General features: G+C 35.5%; 1 protein-coding gene across 11 annotated transcripts in view; it reads left to right on the top strand.

Moving 5' to 3' along the window:
• The window catches only part of LOC105491013 (S-phase cyclin A associated protein in the ER), a 560,926-nt gene that overhangs the window by 239,106 nt on the left and 298,141 nt on the right, over positions 1-23,679 (top strand). For all 11 annotated transcript variants that reach the window (XM_071100885.1, XM_071100886.1, XM_071100887.1 and 8 more), the window contains one exon: positions 1,780-1,916. In XM_071100885.1, the coding sequence (XP_070956986.1) occupies positions 1,780-1,916 (137 nt within the window). The remainder of the gene's footprint in view (positions 1-1,779; positions 1,917-23,679) is intronic.

Here is a 23,679-nt window from a genome sequence, read left to right on the forward strand (position 1 = left end):
CTCCCCACAACCTCAGCCTCCCAGGTTCAAGCAATTCGAGGAGACATTTTTGTGCAGGTGAATAGAGTTCAGGAGAGAGGTCAGAACTAGAGATAAAAATTTGAGAATTTTCTGTGTATGAATAATATTTCAAGTTACTGCATTAAATGAATGAGTTTGGATAGAGAAGAAGAAAGCTCTGAGTGTAGCTCTGGGATGCTTTAACATTTAGAGGTCAAGAAGAGAAAAATGACCCAGCAAAGAAGACTTAGAAGGAGCAGCCAATGAGTTAGAAGGACAATGTGATATCAGGAAACCAAGTGAAGGAGGAGTCTCGGGTAGGAGGAAATGACCTATAGGACTAAAGTTGCAAGAAAAAGATAAGAACTGAACACTGGCCACTGGCGTTATTGACTTTGACAAGGAAAATTTGCAGATTGGTAAGGGTGGTAAGGGCAAAAGCTGGAGTAAAATGAGTTTGGGAGTGAATGGGAGTGAAGAAAGTAGAGGCAAAATACACTTTGTTTCAACAAATTTTGGTACAAAAGGGTAGTAGCCAAATGGAGACATCTGAACAAGAATCCTTTTGAGATGATTTAAATAGAAACAGGAAAACTGATTATCCGGATAAGAGGAGAAATAACCATAAAAATGCAAGACAAGGATTGGGATTCAGTGTATATTGGAGGACTTGCTCTTAGATAGGAACATGTGTTCATATATTACAACAGGAGGGAAGAGAGTGTACAAGCACATATACAGATTGTTTGACACATTTAGCTGTGGGAGTGTGTGGAAGCTCATCTGAATAATGCTATTTTCTTTAATCAAATAAACATGATCATGAACTGAGAGATGGGGTTAGGAGATGAGGGATATTGGAGATTTAAGGAGAGAGTCTAAAATAATTTTTAGCAAGGCGAGTGTGTAGATTAACTAATGTAAGGTTGCTTGACTGCCTGGGAATACTAGAGGCCACTTGAGGTGTAATTTCATAAATTTAAAGTTTGTAATTATAGCCACATTAATCTGCTTCAGACATAGGCTCAGAATAGGGCGAGAGTTGGATTTAGGGTTGGGATTTTGCCATGCATGTATGAAAGAACAAAGGGGGAAAATAATTGAGCTCAGGCAACAGAATGATTATAGTGATAGGCCATAAAATCTAAGATGGATAAGGAGGAGAACTTGACCAAACACTGTGTGCTCTCGCTGAACCAAAGCTATGCTGTCGATACCCACATTCCGCTTTCTCATCTCTAGGATGTGTTTTCTGAGATGACCTCCTTTTTCCTTTCTGCAACCTTATCCACTCCCAGCCCAAACACATACTTACCTAATATCTGTATGTTCACATTTTATCCTTTCTTCAAGGAATAGCAAATATGGTGCTTCCTTCCTGAAGTTTCCCCCCCTTTCCCCCTAGTGAACAGTGATCCTGTTTCTGTCTTTGAGTTATTACAGCACTCTAAATCTCCGATTGACTTGGTATTATAGATGGCATTATAGTTTTGTGTATGTATTTTACCTTTCCTACTCTCCTTGTGTGATTATGGTAGGGATTATGTCCATGTATCCTTAGTATTAGGCACAACTGATATGCACTGAAGTGAAGTCAGTGGTGTAGAAATCTTAAAACAGTTTCTTCAACGTTTTCCAAAACAATTGTAGAAACCAGTATATTACAGAGATTACTTTTAGTTTTATCAAATGTCTTATACTCACTGTAGTCTATAGCAATCCTATGTTATATTTAAAAAATCATTCTCATTATTATTATTTTATTTATTTATCTTGCAGGAGCATCTTTCCTTGAAGAAGTATATTATTGACATTGTGATTGAAAGTACAGCTCCAGCAGAGACTTTGAAAGATGGAGAAGAGCGGCAAAAAAATAAAAAAAAAGCCAAAAAGATAAAAGCCCGGATGAACTTCAGGTACCTTAAATACCCTTAAAAACAAAAGAAAAATTCTTAGTGATGTATCTTTTAATGTAAATCCAAGGAAGACAAAAAAAGTTTAAAGTTGTTTGCTTCATGAAAGCCTTGGAAATAACACTGATGAGCCTAATTTATAGCCACTTTCCTTGATTGAGAAAGAAAACTGCATATCGATCTAAAGCCCTTGCTTTCACCTGTTAAGAGCTCTTCTTATAATTGGATGCCAAAGCTCTGCCAAACTTGTGCCTCCTCCAGCATACAATAGTATGTTTAAGTATGTGTAAACCAAGCCTATTTTTCTTTCCAACTATTGATTTTTAAATGAAGTATCAAAGAAAATCAATAGCAATCAACAAATAGAAGTCTACTGGCTGTAGTGTCAAATCCCATGACTAGGCTTAATCAATTTGGTTGCCTGTCACAACAAGAAAAAGTTCAAGAAATATCTTAAAATGGAAAGTGAGTTGTCAGACCTGTAGTTTATCATCAACCTCCAAAGTGTCATCTGAAGATCGGACAGCTGTGTAGTACATCATTACCTCACAAGCTTTGAGTGTCATTTGATGACGGATGAGTCCGGTGGAGGACACAGAGATAGCTCTTCTTTAGTAGATAATCCTTTGCTGTTCGAGGGCAACTATTCTGAATATGTCCTTATACTTTTATTACTAAGTGTCTCAAAGATGGAGAAGCTTGACCCATGGGATTATAGGAATATAGAATGTACAATAATGGTGAATAGTGCAGTAGTTTCGGTGTTAAGATCATGATTGATCTAGGTGTCTATTTCAACTTACATAATCAGTGATAACTTCAGACTGCCCATTTAATCAAAGAATAGAAAAGGCTTTTTTGATTTTAATTTTTGAAGTTAGTCCAGATTTCTCAGAATAGTTTTACGGTGTATTTTAGGGCATTACTGACCTTCGTTTCTAGTTTATGCTAAGAACTTGCAGACCTCCTGATACTTTTGAATGTTTTAAGGGCCTGTTCTTTGAACCTGTCTATTTTTAATGTTCACATTCTCTTGGTGATCACCCTGGTTCTGTGGCTATAAATACCTCTACTTGCCAATGATACCAATTTTATATCTTCAGCTTTACTCAAACTTAGTATATCCAAAACAAACCTGCTCTTTCCTCTTGCCACAAAAAACCTACCTCATTTCATAGTCTTCTCTATATCAGCAAATGAATACTTTATTCCAGTTGCTTAGGCCAAAACCACTGAAGTCATCCTTGATCTGTCTTTCTCCAACACCTCACATCCAATCTAACTGCAAATGTTAGCTTTGCTTTAAACATATATTCGGAATTTGAGGACGTTTCTCTAACTTCACTGCTTTCCCTGATCCGAGCTTCAATCATCTCTTACCTGGATTGTTACAGTAGCCTTCTGACTAGTCTCCTTGTTTCTGCCCTTGTATATTCTAAACACTGCAGCCACAGCGGACCTGTTAAAATGTAACTGAGAGCCTGTCACTGCTCTTGTCAAAACCTCAAGGGTTTTATAGTTCAGGTTTCCTCTTCCTAGAAGGTTCTTCTCTTCTCACATACATCCATACAGTTGACTTCCTCGCCTCCTTCAGGTCTTTGATCAAATGTCACCTTATCAATGAAGCTGCTTTTGAGGACCTTATTTATTTATTTATTTTTTAATGTAACTAATGCTTTGTTTTTTAAGGAAAATCTTAAAAATGTAAATAACCATAGGAAAAATACTTTTATCTTCTAATATTTTGCCATCTGTGTCCATTCTGTGCATATTAACTGTATCTATTGACTTTTTTCATTGATGTATGATTTATTTAAGTGCAATGTGGCGATGTCAAAAATAAACTGTTTTGAGTTTTGAAAAATCTAGATAGTCATACAATCCATACCCCTATCAAGATTTAGAACATTTTCATTGCCCCATAAAGTTTTTTGTTCCTCTTTGCAGTCAGTCTCCCACCACTCCTGGCCTGAGGCAACCACTGATATGCTTTCTATAATTGGAGATTACTTTTTCCAGTTCAAGAAATTTATATAAATGACATCCACTCTTTTGCAGCTGGCTTTTTTTTTTAACTGATTATACTGTTTTTGAGATTTATCTGTGTTGACGTGTATATGTAATTTCTTCCCTTTTTATTGCTGACTATATCCATTGTATGGATATACCACTTTCTACTGATAGACATTTAGATTTCCAATCTGGGACATTTATAAATAAAACTCCTTTAAAGTCTTTGGGTGAACAAATATTTTTATTTCTCTTCGGTAAATACTTAGAAGTAGAATTGTCAAACTGTTTTCCATAAACCATAAAATGGTTGTGCCATTTTATACTCCCATTAGCAATCTGAGAATTCCAGGTCCTTCACATTCTTGCCAATATTTGTTATTAGTTTTTTAAATTTTAGTTTAGTTCTAGTGGGAATGTAGTGGTATCTCATTGTTGTTCTCATTTGCACTTCCCCAGTGACTAACACATATATTTATCATCTTTTCATATCCTTTGAAACTGTTCAATATTTTCCTTTATGAAGTATCCCAATTTAAAAAAATGGCCTGTCATTTTATTAGTCATTTATATATTCTGACTGCAAGTTATTGGACAGATATATGTACTGAGATGTGTTTTCTCTCATTCTGGAGCTTACATATACATTTTCTTTATAATAGCTTTTGATAAGCAAAAGTTTTAATTTTAATAATATCTGCTTTATCAGTATTTTTCTTTTATGTCTAGTGCTCTCTGGATATGCCTAAGAGATCTTTGCCTGCTCAAAGGTCAAAAGATACTCTATCATTTTTTTTTTTCTAAAGATTTGTAATTTTAGCTTTAGCATTTAGGCTTATAGTCCATTTAAAATAAATTAGTAGGCATGATATAAAGTATAGGTCCAGGTTTATTTTTCTATAGATAGCCTGCTGTACTATCATTTTTGAAAATATTTTTCTTTTCCATATGCCTTAGCACCTTGATTTTAAAAAATCTTATCATATATGTGTGATTCTGTTCTGGACTCTGTCGCATTCCATTGATGTCTAATTTTCTGTTTTGAAACCTTGATAAAAATATAAATCTGCCCTATTAGTTTGAATATATTTCTGGATTCTCAGTTCAGTTCTATTTCATTGATAAGTTTATCTTTAAACTATCTTAATTTCTCTAGCTTTGTAGAAAGTCTTCAAATAATGTAGAAGTCCTTCAACTTTATTTTCTTTTTTGAGCTTGTTTTGCTCATCTCAGGACTTTGCAATTTTTATGTAAATATTAGGATCAGTTTTTTACTTTCTTTTGTTGTTGTTGTAATTGATTTTATTTTTTAAAAATTTTATTTTACTGTAAGTCCCAGGATGCACGTGCAGAACATGCAGGTTTGTTACATAGGTAAACATGTGCCATGGTGGTTTTCTGCAGCTATCAACCCATCACCTAGATGTTAAGCCCAGCATGCATTAGCTATTTGTCCTGATGCTCTCCCTCCTTTCGAACCCTGACAGGCCCCGGTGTGTGTTGTTCCCCTCCCTATGTCCATATGTTCTCATTGTTCAGTTCCCACTTGTGAGTGAGAACATGTGGTCTTTGGTTTTCAGTTCCTGCATTAGTTCGCTGAGGATGATGGCTTCTAGCTCCATCCATGTCCCTGCAAAGGACGTGATCTCATTACTTTTTATGACTGTATAGTATTCCATGGTGTATATGTACCACATTTTCTTTATTCAGTTGATCATTGATGGGCATTTGGGTTGGTTCCATGTCTTTGCTATTGTGAATAGTGCTGCTACAAACATATGTGTCCGTGTATCTTTATAATACAATGATTTATATTACTTTGGGTGTATACCCAGTAATGGGATTGCTAGATCAAATGGTGTTTCTGGTTCTAGGTCCTTGAGGAATCACCACACTGTCTTCCACAATGGTCGAACTAATTTACATTTCCACCAACAGTGTAAAAGCGTTCCTGTTTCTTCACAGCCTCGCCAGCATTGTTTTTTTCTTGACTTATTAATAATCGTCATTCTGACTGGCATGAGATGGTATCTCATTGCAGTTTTGATCTGCATTTCTCTAATGATCACTGATATTGACCTTTTTTTAATATATGTTTGTTGGCCACATAAATGTCTTCTTTTGAGAAGTGTCTGTTCATGTCCTTGGCCTACTTTTTGATGAGATTGTTTTTTCTTCTTGTAAATTTAAGTTTCTTGTAAATTCTAGATATTAGACCTTTGTCAGATGGGTAGATTGCAAATTTTTTCTCCCATTCTGTAGGTTGTCTGTCTGCTCTTAAGATAGTTTGTTTTGCTATGCAGAAGCTCTTTAGTTTAATTAGATCTCATTTGTCAATTTTAGCTTTTTTTGCAATTGCTTTTGGTGATTTCATCTTAAAATTTTTGCCCATCCCTGTATCCTGAATAGTACTGCCTATGTTTTCTTCTAGGGTTTTTATGGTTTTGAGTTTTGGGTTTTACATTTAAGTTAGTTTTTTACTTTCTGAAATAAGAAAGCCTGTTGGGATTTTGATTAGGATTGCATTGAAGCTATAGCTTAGCTTGGTAATAACTGACATTGTGATAGTATTGTATTGGGTCTACCAATTCGTGATTATGGTATATTCTCTGCATTTCCTTAGAGCTTCTTTATAAAATTTCAGTAATGTTTTGTGATTTTTAGTGTATAAGTGTTACACATGGAATATCATTTAAAATGTTATTTTGTTTTCATTTTTACTTGTTTCTTGCTAGTTTATAGAAACGGTTTATTTTTGCATATTAACCTTATATCCCGGGACATTGCCAAATTGACTTATAAGCTCTAATAAGTTTTTTTGGTAAATTTATAAGATTTTTAATGTACATGAGCATGGTATCTGGGAGTGAAAAGTTTTATTTCTTAGTTTCCAATTTGTATACTGTTTTTATTATCATACTACACTGTCTTGTACCCTCAGTAAAATACAGAACAGAAGCCTTCATCCTGATCTTAGGGAGAAAGCAGTTTTTCACCATTAAGGGATGATGTTAGCTGTAGTTTGTTTTTGTTTTTATTTTTTTTTTAAATGTTCTTTATCAGATTAAGGAAGCTTTCTTCTGTTCTTAGTTTCTTGAGAGTTTTCATCATAGATTGATGTTCCATGTTCCCATAGACAACCTAAAACCATGTTTTTGCTATTGTAAATACTGCCTTGATGACCACATGAGTGTATGTCTTTTTTTTTCCCCCTAGAGAAGGGGGGGAGCACACCTTTTAAATTATTTGTTTATTATTTTTTAAAATTTTTATTTTAGGTTCAAGGGTATTTGGGCAACTTTACTACATAAGTTCATTGTATGTCACAGGATATTTGCTGTATAGATTATTTTGTCATCCAGGTAATAAGCATAGTACCTGATAGGTAGTTTTTTGATCTTCAACATCCTTGCACCCTCCACCCTCAAGTAGGCCCCGGTGTCTGATGTTTCGTTCTTTGTGTCCATGTGTATTCAGTATTTTCACTCCCACTTATGAGAACATGTAGTATTTGGTTTTCTGTTCCTGCATTAGTTTGCTTAGAATAATGACCTGCAGCTCCATCCATATTGCTGCAAAGCATACAACCTCATTCTTTTTTTAGAGGTGCCTATTATTCCATGATACATATGTACCGCATTTTCTTTGTCTACTCTCCCATTGGTGGGCATTTAGGTTGATTCCATGTCTTTGCCATTATGAATAGTGCTGCAATGAACATAGACATACATGTGTCTTCGTGGTAGAAAGATTTATATTCCTATGGGTATATACCCAATAATGGAATTGCTGGGTCAAATGGTTGTTCTGTTTTACTTTCTTTGAGAAATCTCCAGACTGCTCTGCACAATAATGGAATAATTTACATTCCCATCAACAGTATTATATAAGCATTCCCTGTTTTCCACAGCCTCACTAGCATCTATTATTTTTCGATTTTTTAAATAATAGCCATTCTGACTCGTATAAGATGGTATCTAATTAGGGTTTTGATTTCCATTTCTCTAATGAATAGTGATGTTAAGCATTCTTTCATATGCTTGTTGACCATGTGTTTGTCTTCCTAAAAATGTGTCTGTTCAGGTTGGGTGTGGTGGCTCACGCCTGTAATCCCAATGCTTTGGGAGGCTGTGGCAAGAGGATTGTTTTAGGCCAGGAGTTTGACATCAGCCTGGGCAATATAGCAAGACCCTGTTTCTACAAAAAATGAAAAAGTTAGCAGTGCATGATGGCATCCCCTGTGGTCCCAGCTTCTCCAGAGGCTGAGGCAAGAGGATCATTTGAGTCTGGGAGGTCGAGACTGCAGTGAGCTCTGATTGTACCACTGTACTCCAGCCTGAGCAACAGAGCAAGACCCTGACTTAAAAAAAAAAAATGTATCTGTAATATCCTTTGGCCACTTTTTAATGAGGTTGGTTTTTTGCTTGTGAATTTGTTTTTAAGTTCCTTATAGATTCTGAATATTAAACCTTTGTCAGATTCATGGTTTGCAAATATTTTCTCCCAGTACGTAGGTTGTCTGTTTACTCTGTTAATATTTTCTTTCCTTGTGTGGAAACTCTTTATTTTAAATAGGTCTCATTTGTCAATTTTTTTGGTAGCAATTGTTTTTGGCTTCTTCATCATGAAATATTTACCAGATCCTGTTTCCAGAATGGTATTTTCTAGGCTATCTTCTAGGGCTTTTATAATTTGAGGTTTCACATTTAAGTTACTTAATCCATCTTGAGTTGATTATTGTAAATGGTGTAAATAAGAGGTTCAGTTTTAGCTTCTGCATATGGCTAGCCAATTACCCCAGCACCATTTAATGAATAGAAATTCCTTTCCCCACTGCTTGTTCTTGTCAACTTTGTCAAAGATGAGATGGTTGCAAGTGTGTGGCATTTTTTCTGCACACTCTTTCTGTTCCATTCATCTATGTTTCTGTTTTTGTACCAGTACCATGCTGTTCTGGTTCATGGCCTTGTAAAGTATAGTTTGAAGTTGGGTAATGTGATGTCTTCAGCTTTGTTCTTTTACATAGGATTGCTCTGGCTACTGGGGCTCTTTTTGGTTCCATATGAGTTTTTAAATAGTTTTTTCTAATTTTGTTAAGAATATCATTGGTAGTTTGATGGGAATAGCATTGAATCTATAAATTGCTTTGAGCAGTATGGCCATGTTAACAATAGATTCTCTCCATGAGCATGGAATATTTTTGCCTTTCTTTATGTCATCTCTGATTTCTTTGAGCAATGTTTTGTAATTCTTGTAGGCATCTTTCAGCTCCATGGTTAGCTGTATTTCTAGGTATTTTATTCTTTTTGTGGCTTTTGTGAATGGGATTGCATTCTTGAATTGGCTCTCAGCTTGGATGTTGGTGTGTAGAAATGCCACTGACTTTTGTACATTGATTTTATATCCTGAAATGGTGCTGAAGTTGTTTATCAGATCTAGGAATTTGGGGGTAGAAACTGTGGGGTTTTCTAGGGATGGAATCATATCGTCAGCAAACAGAGATAGTTTGACTTCCTCTCTTCCTATTTGGATGCCTTTTGTTCATTATTTTGCCTTATTACTCTGGCTAGGACTTCCAGTACTATGCTGAATAGGAGTGGTGATAGTGGGAAACCTGTTTTGTTCCATTTCTCAAGGGGAATGCTTCCAGCTTTTGCCTGTTCAGTATGATATTGGCTGTGTGTTTGACATATACGGTTCTAATTATTTTGAGGCATATTCCTTTTCTGCCTAGTTTGTTGAAGGTTTTTAACATGAAGGGATGTTGAATTTTATTGAAAGTCTTTCCTGCATATATTTAGATGATCATATGGTTTTTGTTTTTAGTTTTGTGTATGGGTGAATCCTATTTATTGATTTGTGTTTGTTGACCAACCTTGCATCCCAGGGATAAAGTCTATTTGATCATGGTGAGTTAGTTTTTTGAAGTGTTGCTGGGTTTGGTTTGCTAGTATTTTCTTGAGGATTTTTGTATGCATGTCCATCATGAATAATGGCCTGGGTTCTTTTTTTTTTTTTTTTGAGACAGAGTCTCGCTCTGTCACCCAGGCTGGATGACAGTGGCCGGATCTCAGCTCACTGCAAGCTCCGCCTCCTGGGTTGATGCCATTCTCCTGCCTCAGCCTCCCGAATAGCTGGGACTAGAGGAGCCTGCCACCTCGCCCGGCTATTTTTTTGTATTTTTTTTTTTAGTAGAGAAGGGGTTGCACCATGTTAGCCAGGATGGTCTCGATCTCCTGACCTCGTGATCTGCCCATCTTGGCCTCCCAAAGTGCTGGGATTACAGACTTGAGCCTGTGTTCTTTTTTCTTTCGTTCTTTCTTTCTTTTTTTTTTTTTTTTTGTTATTGTTGTGTCTCTGCCAGATTTTGATATCAGAATAATGCTTGGCTCATAGAATGAGTTAAAGAGTCTTTCCTGCACTATTTTTTGGAATGGTACCAGCTTTTCTTTATACATTTGGTGGAATATGGCTCTAAATCTGGTCCTGGGCTTTTTTGGTTCATAGGCTTTTTATTACTGATTCAGTTACAGTCCTAGTTATTGGGCTGTTTAGAATTGCAATTTCTTCCTCATTCGATATTGAATGGTTGTATGTTTCCAGGAATTTATCAATTTCTTATAGATTTTCTAGTTTGTATGCATAGAGGTGTTTGTAATAGTCTCTGAGGGTTTACATTTCTGTAGGGCAGGTAGTAATGTTCCCTTTGGCATTTCTGATTGGCTTATTTGGATCTTATGTCTTTTTTTCTTTATTAGTCTAGCCTAGTGGTCTATCAATCTTACTTTGTCAAAAAAAAAAAAAAATCAACTCCTGGATTCATTGGTCGTTTGCATGGTTTTTTTCTCATCTAAGTTTTCTTCAGTTGAGCTCTGATTTTGGTTATTTCTTGTCTTCCACTAGCTTTGGGATTGGATTCCTCTTCCTCTACTTCATTTGGGTGTTATGTTAGGCTGTTTATTTGAGATCTTTCTAACATTTTGATGTGGTAGTTTAGCACTATAAACTTCCTGCTTAACACTGCTTTAGCTGTGTCCCCGATATTCTGGTATGTCATACCTTTTTTTCTCATTAGTTTCAAAGAATTTCTTGATTTCTGCTTTAATTTTATTGTTTACTCCGAAGTCATTTGGGAGCAGGTTGTTTAATTTCCATTTCATTGTATGGTTTTAAGCACTCTTCTTGGAATTGGTACTTATTTTTGTGGTGCTGTGGTCTGAGATCGTAGTTGGTATGATTTGGGGTTTTTGAATTTGCTGAGAATTGTTTTATGGCTCACTTGTGTGGGTGATTTTAGACCATGTGCCTTGTGCAGATGAGAAGAATCTTTATTATGTTGTTTTGAGGTGGAGAGTTCTCTAGAGGTCATTAGGTCCATTTAGTGAAGTGTCAAGTTCAGGTACCGAATATCATTGTTAGTTTTCTACCTCAGTAGTCTGTTTAATGCTGTCAGTGGATTACTGAAGTCTCCCACTATTATTATGTGGTTATCTAAGTCTTTTCATAAGTTTCTCAGAACTTGCTTTATGAATCTGTGTGCTCATGTGTTTGGTGCATACATGTTTAATATAGTTAGGTCTTCCTGTTGAATTGAATCCTTTACTATTATGTAATGCTCTTCTTTGTCTGGTTTGTTGTGGATTTAAATTCTTTTTTTTTTTTTTTTTTCTGGAATTACAATAACAACCCCTGCTTTTTTCTGTTTCCTGTTCTGTAGATTTTTCTCCATCCGTTTACTTTGAACCTGTGGCTATCACTAGTTGTGAGATGGGTCCATTGAAGACAGCATATGGTTGAGTCTTGCTTCTTTATCCACCTTGCCACTCCACCTTTTAATTGGGGGCATTATCCTCATGTACACTTAAAAGTTAATATTGATACATGCAGATCTGATCCTGCCATGTTGTTAGCTGGTTATTATGCAGACTTGATTGTGCAGTTGCTTTATAGTGTTAGTGGCCTACATATTTAAGTGTCTTTGTTTGTTTTTTTGGGCCATAACAGTCTTTTCTATTTCCACCATATATAAGGACCTTTTTAAAGGCAGGTCTGTGGTAATGAATCCCCTTAACATTTGCTTGTCTAAAAAGGATCTTATTTCTCCTTCTCTTATGAGGCTTAGTTTTTCTAGATTTAAAGTTCTTGGTTGGAATTTTTGTTAATAATGCTGAATATACACCTCCAGTCTCTTCTGCCTTGTAGTGTTTCTGCTGAAAAATCCACTGTTAGCCTGATAAGGTTACTTGTGGGGGACTGTCCCTTCTCTCTTAAGAAATTTTGTATGCATACAAATGGATAATTCCTCCTTTCACTTTGAGCGTGGAGAGTCTGATAACTGTATGTCTTCTGCATAGTTGTCTTGTGTAGTATCTCACAGGGATTCTCTGAGTTTCTTGAATTTGAATGTTATTCTCTCTAGAGTTTGGGGAAATTTTCATGGATGATGTCCTCAAATATGTTTCCAGGTTGCTTGCTTTTTATCTCCTTCTCTTTCAGGGACATCAGTGAGTCATAGATTTGGTCTCTTTACATAACCCCATATTTCTCAGAGGTTTTGTTCCTTCTTCTTTTTTCTTTATTTTTGTCTGATTTAATTTGGAAAACTAGTCTTCATGATCTGAGATTTTCTTCCTCAGCTTGGTTGATTCTGCTCTTAATACTTGAGATTTTATTATGAAATTCTCAAAGTGAGTTTTTTTGCCTCTATCAGATCAGTTTGGTTCTTTCTTAAAATGACTGTTTTGTCTCTCAGCTCCTGTATTATTTTGTTGTATTTCTTGGAATCATTGGATTCAGTTCATGCTTTGTCCTGAATCTCGATGATCTTCATTCCTTTCCATCTTCTGAATTCTGTATCTGTCATTTCAGCCTGGTTAAGAATCATTGCTGTTGTTAAGAATTAGTACTGTTGTTTTGAGGTAAGAAGACACTCTGGCTTTGAGTTACCATAGTTCTAGCACTAGTTCTTTCTCAGCTCTGTGAGCTGTTGTTTCTTTAATCTTTGAAGTTGCTATCCTTTTTCCTTTTATCTTCTTTGCTGCCCTTGGAGGTTTGATCATGGCGTAAAGTGGATTCACTCAACCAGCCTTGTTTGCTAACGACATTCAGGCCTCCTACAACCAGACCCAAAATCGTAAAAGAGTAAGCCACCTTGGTAGGACCTGGTGAGCCAGGCCAGGGGAAGCGGGATGCCTGAGTCAGGGACTTGTTGCACTCATATTTGCTGCCTGGTGGCCTTGCCAACCACTTCCAGATTTCTGCAAGTGTCTTTTTTGTAGAATGATTGTTTTCTTTGGGCTATATACCCTATAATGGAATTGCTGGGTCAAATGGTAGCCCTGTTTTGAGTTCTTTGAGAAATCTTCAGACTGCTTTCCACAGTGGTTGAACTAATTTACATTCCCATGAACACTGTGTAAGCATTCTCTTTTCTCTGTAGCCTCACCAGAATCTGTTGTTATTTGACTTTGTGGTAATAGCCATTGTTAGTGGTATGAGATGGTATCTCATTGTGGGTTTTTTTGTTTGTTTTGTTTTGTTTTTTTGAGATGGTGTCTCGCTCTCTTGCCTAGGCTAGAGTGCATTGGCGTGATCTCGACTCGCTGCAAGCTCCACCTCCCGGATTCATGCCATTCTGCTGCCTCAGCCTCCCGAGTAGCTGGGACTACAGGTGCCCGCCACAGCGCCCGGCTAATTTTTTGTTTTCCTATTTTTTAGTAGAGACAGGGTTTCACCGTGTTAGCCTGGATGATCTTGATCTCCTGATCTTGTGATCAACCCACCTTGGCCTCCCAAAGTGCTGGGCTCATTGTGGTTTTGATTTGCATTTCTCTGATGATTAGTGATGCTGAGCATTTTTTCATGTTTCTTGGCTACTTATATATCTTCTTTTGAGAAGTGTCTGTTCATGTCTTTTGTCTAGTTTTTAATGGGTTATTTTCTTTGTTGATTTGTTTAAGTTCTCTATAGATTCTAGATATTAGGCCTTTGTTGGATGCATAGTTTCTGAATATCTTCTCCCATTCTGTTTGTTGTATCTTGGCTCGGCTGATAGTTTATTTTTATGTGCAGAATCTCTTTGATTTCATTATGTCCCACTTGTTGCTTATTCTTGTTTTTGTTGCAGTTGCTTTTAGGGACTTAGCCAAAATTATTTGCCAATGGTGATGTTGGGAAAAGTATTTGCTAGGTTGTCTTCCAGAATTTTTGTAGCTTGAGGTCTTGCTTTTCAATCTTTAATTCATTTGAGTCAATTTTGTATCTGGTGAAAAGTAGGGGTCCAGCTTCAGTCTTCTGCATATGGCTATTCAGTTATTCCAGCACCATTTATCAAATGGGGAATCCTTTTCCAATTGCTTGTTTTTATCTCCCTTGTTGAAGATGAGATGGTTATAGATGGCTTTATTTCTGAGTTTTCTGTTCAGTTGTCCTGTGTGTCAGTTTTTGTACCAATACCAAGTTGTTTTGGTTACTGTGGCTTTATAGTATAGCTTGAAGTTGGGTAGTGTGATTCTCCAGCTTTATTCTTTTGCTTAGGATTGCTTTTGCTATTTGGGCTCTTTTTTGGTTTCATATGAATTTTAGAATCATTTTTTTCTAATTTTGTGAAGAATGACATTGGCAATTTGATAGGAATAGCATTATATCTGTAAATTGCTTTGAGCAGTGTAGCCATATTTACCATATTGACTCTTCCAATCCATGAGCATGGAATGTTTTTCCATTTGTTTGTATAATCTGTATTTTTTTCCAGCAGTTTTGTAGTTGTTCTTTTAGAAGTCTTTCTCCTCCTTGGTTAGCCGTATTCTTAGGTATTTCATTTTTTGTGTGGCTATTATCAGTGGGATTGTGTTCTTGATTTTACTCTCAGCCTGGATGTTGTTGGTATATAGCAATACTACTGATTTCCGTTTGTTGATTTTGTATTCTGAAACTTTACTAATGTCATTTATCAATTCTAGGAGCCCTTTGGCAGAGTCTTTATGATTTCCTAGGTATAGAATCATATTGTCAGCAAAGAGAGGTAGTTTGATTTTGTTTCCTATTTGGATACCTTTTATTTCTTTCTCTTTCCTGATTGCCCTGGCTATGACTTCCTAGTTCTGTGTTGGATAGGAGTGGTGAGAGTGGGCGTCCTTGTCTTGTTCCAGATCCAAGCAGAATGTTCTAGCTTTTGCCCCTTCAGTATGATGTTGGCTGTGGGTGTGTCATAGGTAGCTCTTATTATTATTATCATTATTATTATTTTTTCTGAGACAGTCTCTCCCTCTGTCGCCCAGGCTGGAGTGTAATGGCACAATCTCGGCTCACTGAAACCTTGCCTCCCAGGTCCAAGTGATTCTCCTGCCTCAGCCTCCCCAGTAGCTGGAATTACAGGCACCTCCCACCATGCCCAGCTAATTTGTGTGTGTTTGTGTGTGTGTATGTATGTGTGTGTGTGTATATATCCATATATATATATATATATATATTTTTTTTTTTAAAGCAGAGACACGGGGTTCACCGTGTTGGCCAGGCTCATCTCGAACTCCTGACCTCAAGTGATCTGCCTGCCTCAGCCTTCCAGAGTGCTGGGATTACAGGCTCACATGAGCCATCATGCCTGGCCTTATTTTTAGTTATGTTTCTTCATTGCCTAATCTGTTGAAAGTTTTCACATGAAGGGATGTTGGATTTTATCAAATGCTTCCTCTGCATCTATTTAGATGGTTATATGGATTTTGCTTTTGATTCTGTTTATGTGGTGAATCACATTTATTGAGTTGCTGGTTGAACCAGCCTTACATCTCAGGAATAAAGCTTACCTGATTTGTGGTGTATTAACTTTTTAATGTGCTGCTGGATTTTATTTGCTAGTATTTTGTTGAGAATTTTCGCATCTGTGCTCATGAAGGATGTTAGTCTGAAGTTTTTTTTTTTCTATTGTGCCTCTGCCAAATTCTGGTGTCAGTCTGATTCTGGCTTCATAGAATGGGTTAGGGAGAAGTCCCTCATCTCCAGCTTTTTTTGGAATAGTTTCAGTAGGGTTGGTATCATTTCTTCTTTGTATGTCTGGTAGAATTTGGCTGTGAATCTATCTGGTCAAGGGTTTTGTTTGTTTGGTTGGTTGTTTCTTTATTACTAGTTTAATTTCTACGTCAATACTGCTTTATTCATGATTTCAATCTCTTCCTAATTCAATCTTGTACTTGGACTGAATTAGGAAATTGTGTGCTTGCATTGAAAAAATGCAATTTTAAAACATGACAAGTATGCCCACTCTCACTACTCCTATTCCACACAGTACTAGAAGTCCTAGCCAGAGCAATCAGGAAAGAAAAATAATTCAATCTTGTGCTTGCATTGAGTTAGGAAGATTGTGTGCTTGCATTGAAGAAAATTTCATTGTTTTTCTTTTAATTCCTGTATGATTTTTAGTGATATCTTCTCTTTCACTGCTGAAAATTTTAATTTGTCTTTTCTTCCCTTGTTCTCCCCGATCTCTGGCCAAGAATTTATCAATTTTGTTAACCTTTTGAAATAATGAATTTTTGCTGCATTTGATTTTTGTTTGTTCATTTTTATTTCATAGTCTTTATTATTTTTTACTTGTTTTTACTTCATATTTATATTTTCATTTTTCCTGATTTCCTCTGAGATTATTGATTTGAAAGCTCTCTTTTTATAATATATGTAGTTATAGCTATCACTTTCCCTCTAATACCTACTTAACCTACATTCAACATACTTTAATATGTTGTAGTTTTATTTTGATATAGTTCAAAATATTTATAATTTGACTTTTAATTTCTTTGACCTATTGATTACTTAGAAGTGTTTTGCTGAATTTCCAAACATTTGAACTTTCCAGATATCTTTTTGTTTTTAAGTGCTGATTTAATTTTCTGTGGTCAGAGAAGATACTGTGTGTAATTTCATTCCCTTTAAAAATACTAAGATTTGTTGTGTTTCTCAGCAACTGGTTTGCCTTGATCAATATTGCTTATTTACTTAAAATACACTTACATTGTGCTTATTATAGATGTATTTTCTATGTCAGTTAGGTCTATGTGGTTAGTACTGTTAGAATATTTTGTAATGTTCTGTCTGTAATATTGTCTATATGATATTGTTCCATTTGTTTCTTCAAAAAGAATGTCCACATTTTCAATCTTTATTATGTTTTAAAAATTTTCTTCCTTCAGGCTTTTTCCAGTTTTTCTTCAAATTTTGAAACTTTGTTATTAGATATATACAAATTTAGAAGTATATATTCTTGACAAATTGTTCCCTTTCCCATTATCAATTTTCCTTCTTCATATCTTATTCTAATTCTCTTTATCCTAAAACCTACTCTGTGTAATCTTAACAGCACTATTTCTGTTTTTTAAAATTTGTTTTTTGCATAATATCTTTTTCCTTTCTTTTCACTTTAAACTTGAACTGTGTCTTGTTATATTTAATGTGTAACTATTATAATCATATAATTGAATCTCCTTTTTTCACCTAGTCTGGACATATGTCCCTTCATTGATTTATTAGCTCTACCACTTTTTATTTTTAGTGTTTGCTTGATTTCAAATATGTATCTTTTAACCGTCACAGTATGCCTTCAAATAATATTATAGTACGTCAATTACTATTGTAGAACCTTACAACAATATGAGTCCATCTTCCTTTCTTCTGCCTTTTGTGTTACTGTTATCATATATTTTACTTCTTCATGTTACAAATCCTGCATTTTAATTTTGTTCCAGTCTTTCAGTTATCTTTTAAATAATTTAAGAAACCATTTGTTTTGCTCTTTGCTGCTTCATGTAGTTCTGAATTTTTATGTGGTATCATTTTCTTTCACGTGAATAACTTCCTTTAATGTTTTTAATAGTTCAGATCTACCTGCAGTAGGTTTTCTTAGCATTTGTTTGCCTGAGAACATCTATTTAACCTTTATTTTTGAATGAAATTTTTAATGGATGTAGATTTTTTTTCTTTCATCTCTTAAACATGTTATTCTGTTTTTTTTAATGGCTTTGGTTGTTTCTGATCAGCAGAGAACACACATTTCTTTTTTTCTTTTTTACTATATCTGATGTTTCTTATTTTTTCTTTTCTGCTATATATATTTTATATGTAAAGATATAAATATAAACTATTTAATATAAATATAAAAATATATAAGTATATATATATTTTTTTCCCATATCATGGTTTTAAGTAATGTTTTTATAATGTGCCTTGGTATGGTTTTCTGGTTTGTTTGTTGTTGCTGGTTTTTGTTTTCTGGGGGGATGGGGGGCAGGGGGGATTGTCTCGCTCGGTCCCCTAGGCCGGAATGCAGTGGCATGATCCCAGCTCATTGTAGCCTCAACTTCTCAGGCTCAAGTGATCCTCCCACCCCAGCCTCCTGAGTGGCTGGTACTACAGGCATGCCACCATGCTCAGCTACTTTTTAAATGTTTTTAGAGATTGAGTCTGACTATTGAAATGACGTCGTTGTCTGGGGTAAATACCCGAGACTTGTTGCCTCATGCCAAGAAAACCAAGGACATGAACACACACAAAGAAGTGAGTTTAAGTGCAGAGGTTTAATAGACAAAAGAAAGAGAAAGGAAAATAGCTCTCTCCTGCAAAAAGAGAGGGGCACTCCAGTGGGTCTTCTAGTTTCATGGAGAAATGCATGGGGTTTTACTGACAAGCTTGAGGAGGTGGTGTCTCATTTACAAAGGGTGTGAGAGTTTGGTTGGACCAGGTGTGCTGTTTGCATAGCATGAAGAAGCTGGCTATCCTACCCTAATCTTTTATTATGCAGATTGTGTCTCTACCTGGCTGTCGCCATGTGGCCTGCCTTACTGCACACTTGGTGACAAAGAAAAGGGAAGAGGGAACCTCCATGTTGAACGTGCCTGGCCCCTAGGTAGCCGTTTTTCCCTGTTGGCACAGCTGCTGGCATTTACCTATGCAAGCTTCCAGCTTGCTTATCTACTCCTGCAGCTTTATTTGTCAGGCTGCTTTTTATTAGAAAAGAAATGGATTTCGGGGCTGCTTTTTTATTAAAAGGAAACCTTACTGAGGACTTTCTTATCCTTACTATCTGCCTGAGTAATTTCTTTCTAGCTCCTGTATTACTGTGTTGCCCAGGCAGGTCAGGAACTCTTCTTGGTATGGTTTTCTTTGTGTTTATTCTGCTTGATAATTCATTTAGTTTTTTGAATCTGTGAGTTTATATTTTACCCCAAATTTGGAAAAATTTTGGCCATTGTTTCTTCAAAAAGTTTTTTCTGCCCATCTGTTTTTCTTCTATTTTCTGATTCCAGTTGTACTTAATACAGAACATTTTGTATTGTCCCATAGGTGAGTCTTTTTTCTCTCTGGTTTAGATAGTTCTATGTCCTTTTTATCTACTGTATCTCATTTGCTTTTAAAATCATCCAGTGACTTTTTATTTCGTGTGTTACATTTTCTATCTCCAGGAGTTCCATTGTTTGGTTTTATAATTTCAGTTTCTCGAGATTTCTGGGTTTTTTTTTTTTTTTTTTTATGTTTTCACTTAATGTGTTTATGAATTGACTTGAAGTCCGTTATATCTGTCTTTCTTTTTCCTGCTTTTTGGCTGATTCTTCTCCGAGTATGGCTTAGATTTTCTGCTTTTTATGCTTAGTAATTTTGTTATTAGTATTTTTTTCATATATTGGACAATATGAATGCTACATTGCTCTATGTCTGGGTTTTATTGTTTTCTTTAAGAGAATGTAGAATTTAATTCTGTAATGCATTTTTTAAACTTGTAGGTTCGCTTTTGTCTCTGAAAATGTGGTTTTAAACTTTGTTAGTTTGACGTAGAGTAATCTTTAATCCTAGGGCTCTGTTGTTCCTCCTTCTAAGGTATGTCCTTTGTGAACTCTGTACGGAATGACTAGGATGTTCAATGAGTATCCTCAAATATAACATTTCCCAGCTCTATGAAAGCTCCAGTACTTGTTCAGCTTTCGGTTCCTAGGTAGTTATTTTTTCCCCAGTTTTAGAGATTCTTGCCTGCTCATTCAGCAGATTAATATGGCCAGAGACTCAGTGGGGCTTCTCTGAAGATTTGTAGACCTTCTCTGCATACATCTTTTCACTCTGCTACTCTGCCCCACAAATTCCAACTTTTTCTTAGCTCAGACTTACAAGTGTGCTCTCTTTTGGTTACTTTCCTTCCCCGCTATGTGGCTGTCTGGAAAGTGCCTTCAGGCACAAAGGATGAGACAATCATAGGACTTATTTCACTTACTTTCTTTTTCTGAGGGATTCCAGTCCTGTGCTGACAGTTGTCCATACATGAAAAAAATTCATATATTTAAGAATTTCTAAGTTGCTTGTAACAGAAAGGACAATATGATACTAGTTACTCAATCATGGCTGGAAGCAAAAATTGTCAAGGCCTTAAGAAAATAATAACCTCCTCTTCAACCTTCTCTTTTCCCAACTTAATTTTCTACCAATACATTTAACTGTCATCTAAATAGTACTGTGTATTTCAACTGTTTATGTGTTTACACATTATCTTTCTCCTACTAGAAAATAAATTTCACGAGGATTTTTGTTTTCAGTTTTCTGCACATGGTAGGTGTCCAGTAAAAATTTGTGGAAAAATTAGATGAGATTGGATTGTGAGCTTTGTGGTTCTTATCACTAAGATTTCTTTGGCCTTTTAAGAAGGCAGAAACAAATTGCATATTACTATCATAAATTGGAATTCATACTCAAGGATCATGCCTTGAGTATGAATGGTTTCATGATACAGACAGGTAGTGAAGATAATGCTTTTAGGACCTGACTCAAGATGAATTAAAACTGAAGATACTTGATTTTTCTCCAAGCAGTGGGATGAGGGAAATGTTCTACAAGCAAAGCCAGAACTAGCATATATTTTAAACTGGATATATGTTCTAAAATTAATTAGTAGGGACTTGTATAACCTATATGTGATGAAGAACTGTGAGAGTACATGTGGTTGCTTGAAAGTTTTGATAGGCAGATTTAATTTGGAAAAGGAGACGCTATGAGTCAGAACTTTGCTGCTGCAATTTAGGTGGAAAGAATCCATAGTTTGGCAAAGAGGACTAAGAAAAGCAAGATAGGCAATAAAGTTCTAATCATTGGACTGGGTTTTTGTACAGAAGGATGAAGATAAAGGAACTAGATTTGTGGAATAGATTGCCATTGAGCTGCAGTTTGTGTGGGGGTAGGAATAGGAGAGGAGAGAGCTGAAATAGCAACATGGGAATTCATGGTTTTTCACTGTATATAGCTAGATCTCTGCCTGCAGTATTAGCAGCTTGGACATCAGCTTAAGTGTCCAGTGGTAATCACTAGGCTAACAGACTTCCTATCTTTAATCATAATTGACTTTTGAGACGGTACTCTGAAATGGGGCAAGGAGAGGAATGAAAGAATGAGGGGGGCATGTGTGTGTTTGTGTATCTACAGTCAGAATTAACCCTTAATATCTGTGGGTTCCACATGCAGAGGCTGCAGATATGGAGGGCTAACTGTACTATGTCTTTTTATATAAGGGACTTGAGCATTTGCAGATTTTGTTATCCATGGGGATCCTGGAAGCAATCCTTCATGGATATTTAGATATAAATTTAGATATAGATAAACACACGGGTCTGTGTTAAATTTACATGGGTACAAGAATTGACATAGGGTAAATTTTTGTGTTAGAATTGACCAAAGAGCCTGACCATGGAGTAGGATACCTAAGTTGAACAGAGGAGAGGCAGGGAAAGACATAAGTTTTAACGAATATTATAGGATTCTGACAGAACTTTGAGGTGAAATCTAATGTTAAATCTAATTGTTAAATATTTTTAACGCCCATTCATGTGTTTTTAAAAAATATTTGGTTATTTACTTTGTGACCTTAAGGAATTCATTCAACACATTTAAATACTTATCAGCATACAAAAATGTATAGAACATAATTTCTAACCTTCTCAAGTTTGCAATATATCAAAAGAGGTAAATGTTGTATGTAAATAACTCTTCTATGAGGCAGTGTCCAAAGTAACAAAAGAAAGATACAAGTAAGTATTAGGTTAATTCAAGGGAGGATAAACTTCAGTATGACTGGGGCAGTCAGGAAAGACTGTTTATAATAATGACAATGATAACAAGCATAAATACAAACAAACAAAAAAGGCTGATCTTTACTGAGCTCTAACTATGCCTCAGGTATTGTGCTAAGATACAATATTTATGATTATGAGCAAAATGAAAGTAGTCTGAGTGTCCATTGTATTGGTATTCATAAGAGCAAAACTAGGATAAAAGTTTAGGTAATTAATAAAGAGATGATCAAGTAAATTATAGCACATAATATTTGCTGAAGAATTCATGTAAAATGGGCATATGCTTACGATGTATAAGGTGAAAATTGAAAATCACACATTTTATGTATAGTCACCCCTCATTTGGTTCTAGGACCCCCTGCAGATACCAAAATCCAGGGATGTTCAAGACCCTGATGAAAAATGGTGCACTATTTGCATATAACCTACACACATCCTCCCATATATTTTGAATCAACTCTAGATTAATTATAATATGTAATGCAGTGCATATGCTGTGTAAATAGTTGTTATACTGTATTGTTTAGGGAATAATGACAAGGAAAAAATACGTATGTTTTAAATACAGACACAACATTCCAGTTTTTTTCCACAAATATTTTTAATCCACTGTTAGTTGACTGTGTGGATGCAGAACCTATGGTTACAGAGGGCTGACTATATAGAATAAGGCTACTGTTAAAAATCCACATTGTGCACAGAGAAAAAGACTAAAAGAAAACAGAAGCATGAGTATGTGTCTGGGAGGGTATATTTGGCAATGGAATTAGGAAAACAATTTTCTTCTGTTTATATATGTGCATATTTTGCTTTAATGGAGCTGTGATATCTCTGTATAAAAAAATAAAATAGAGCAAGGCAATTACAAAGTTTTTCAAGTAGGACTGTGCTCAGATGCCTGTAAGTTGTTTAGGTTTTATACTGGGGACTGTGGGGAATTGTTGAAGCTCTTTGAGACAGGCTTTGATAACATGTGTAAAGCAGTTCTCAGACTTTTTTTTGTTTTTATGGTCATAAAAAATAGTGAGGACTCGAGTGTACTATATGTATGAAAGCAGTTCTCAGACTTTTAGGTTTTTACATTTGTAAAAATTATTGAGGACCTCAAATATCCCTTGTTATATGGGTATATTTATTAACATTTATCATGTTAGAAATGAAAAGTAAGAAAATCTTTAGAAAATTTATCAAACATTTAGAAATATTAGAAAATCATTATTTGTTCACAGGAATAACATATTTTTATATAAGCAACTTTCCCAAAACAAAAAAAAGATTAATGAGAAGAGTCATATTATTTTACCTTTTTGCAAATTAATGTCCAGCTTAATAAAGACAGCTGAATTCTCACATCTGCTTCTGTATTCAATCTGTTTTAATATTAAATTCCATGTTGCCTCAGCTCTACTGTGTGCTTGTAAGAGAATGAGAATGAAAAAGTTTTGATCTTATATACCTTTTAAAGACTCTGACCCCAGGGGCCAGATCATACTCTAAAAACTGCTGACGTAGTCTATGAGAAATAACTCAAATAATACTAATTGTTCTTCGACTTGATAATAATTATTGTCTTGATAGGAATCAAATCATGAAACATAGTAGTGATTTTCAAACTGTAGTTCTTCATCAGATCAGATCCTGCATCAGAATCATCTGGAATC

The sequence above is a fragment of the Macaca nemestrina genome, chromosome 7, assembly GCF_043159975.1.
Source record: "Macaca nemestrina isolate mMacNem1 chromosome 7, mMacNem.hap1, whole genome shotgun sequence".
NCBI lineage: Eukaryota > Metazoa > Chordata > Mammalia > Primates > Cercopithecidae > Macaca > Macaca nemestrina.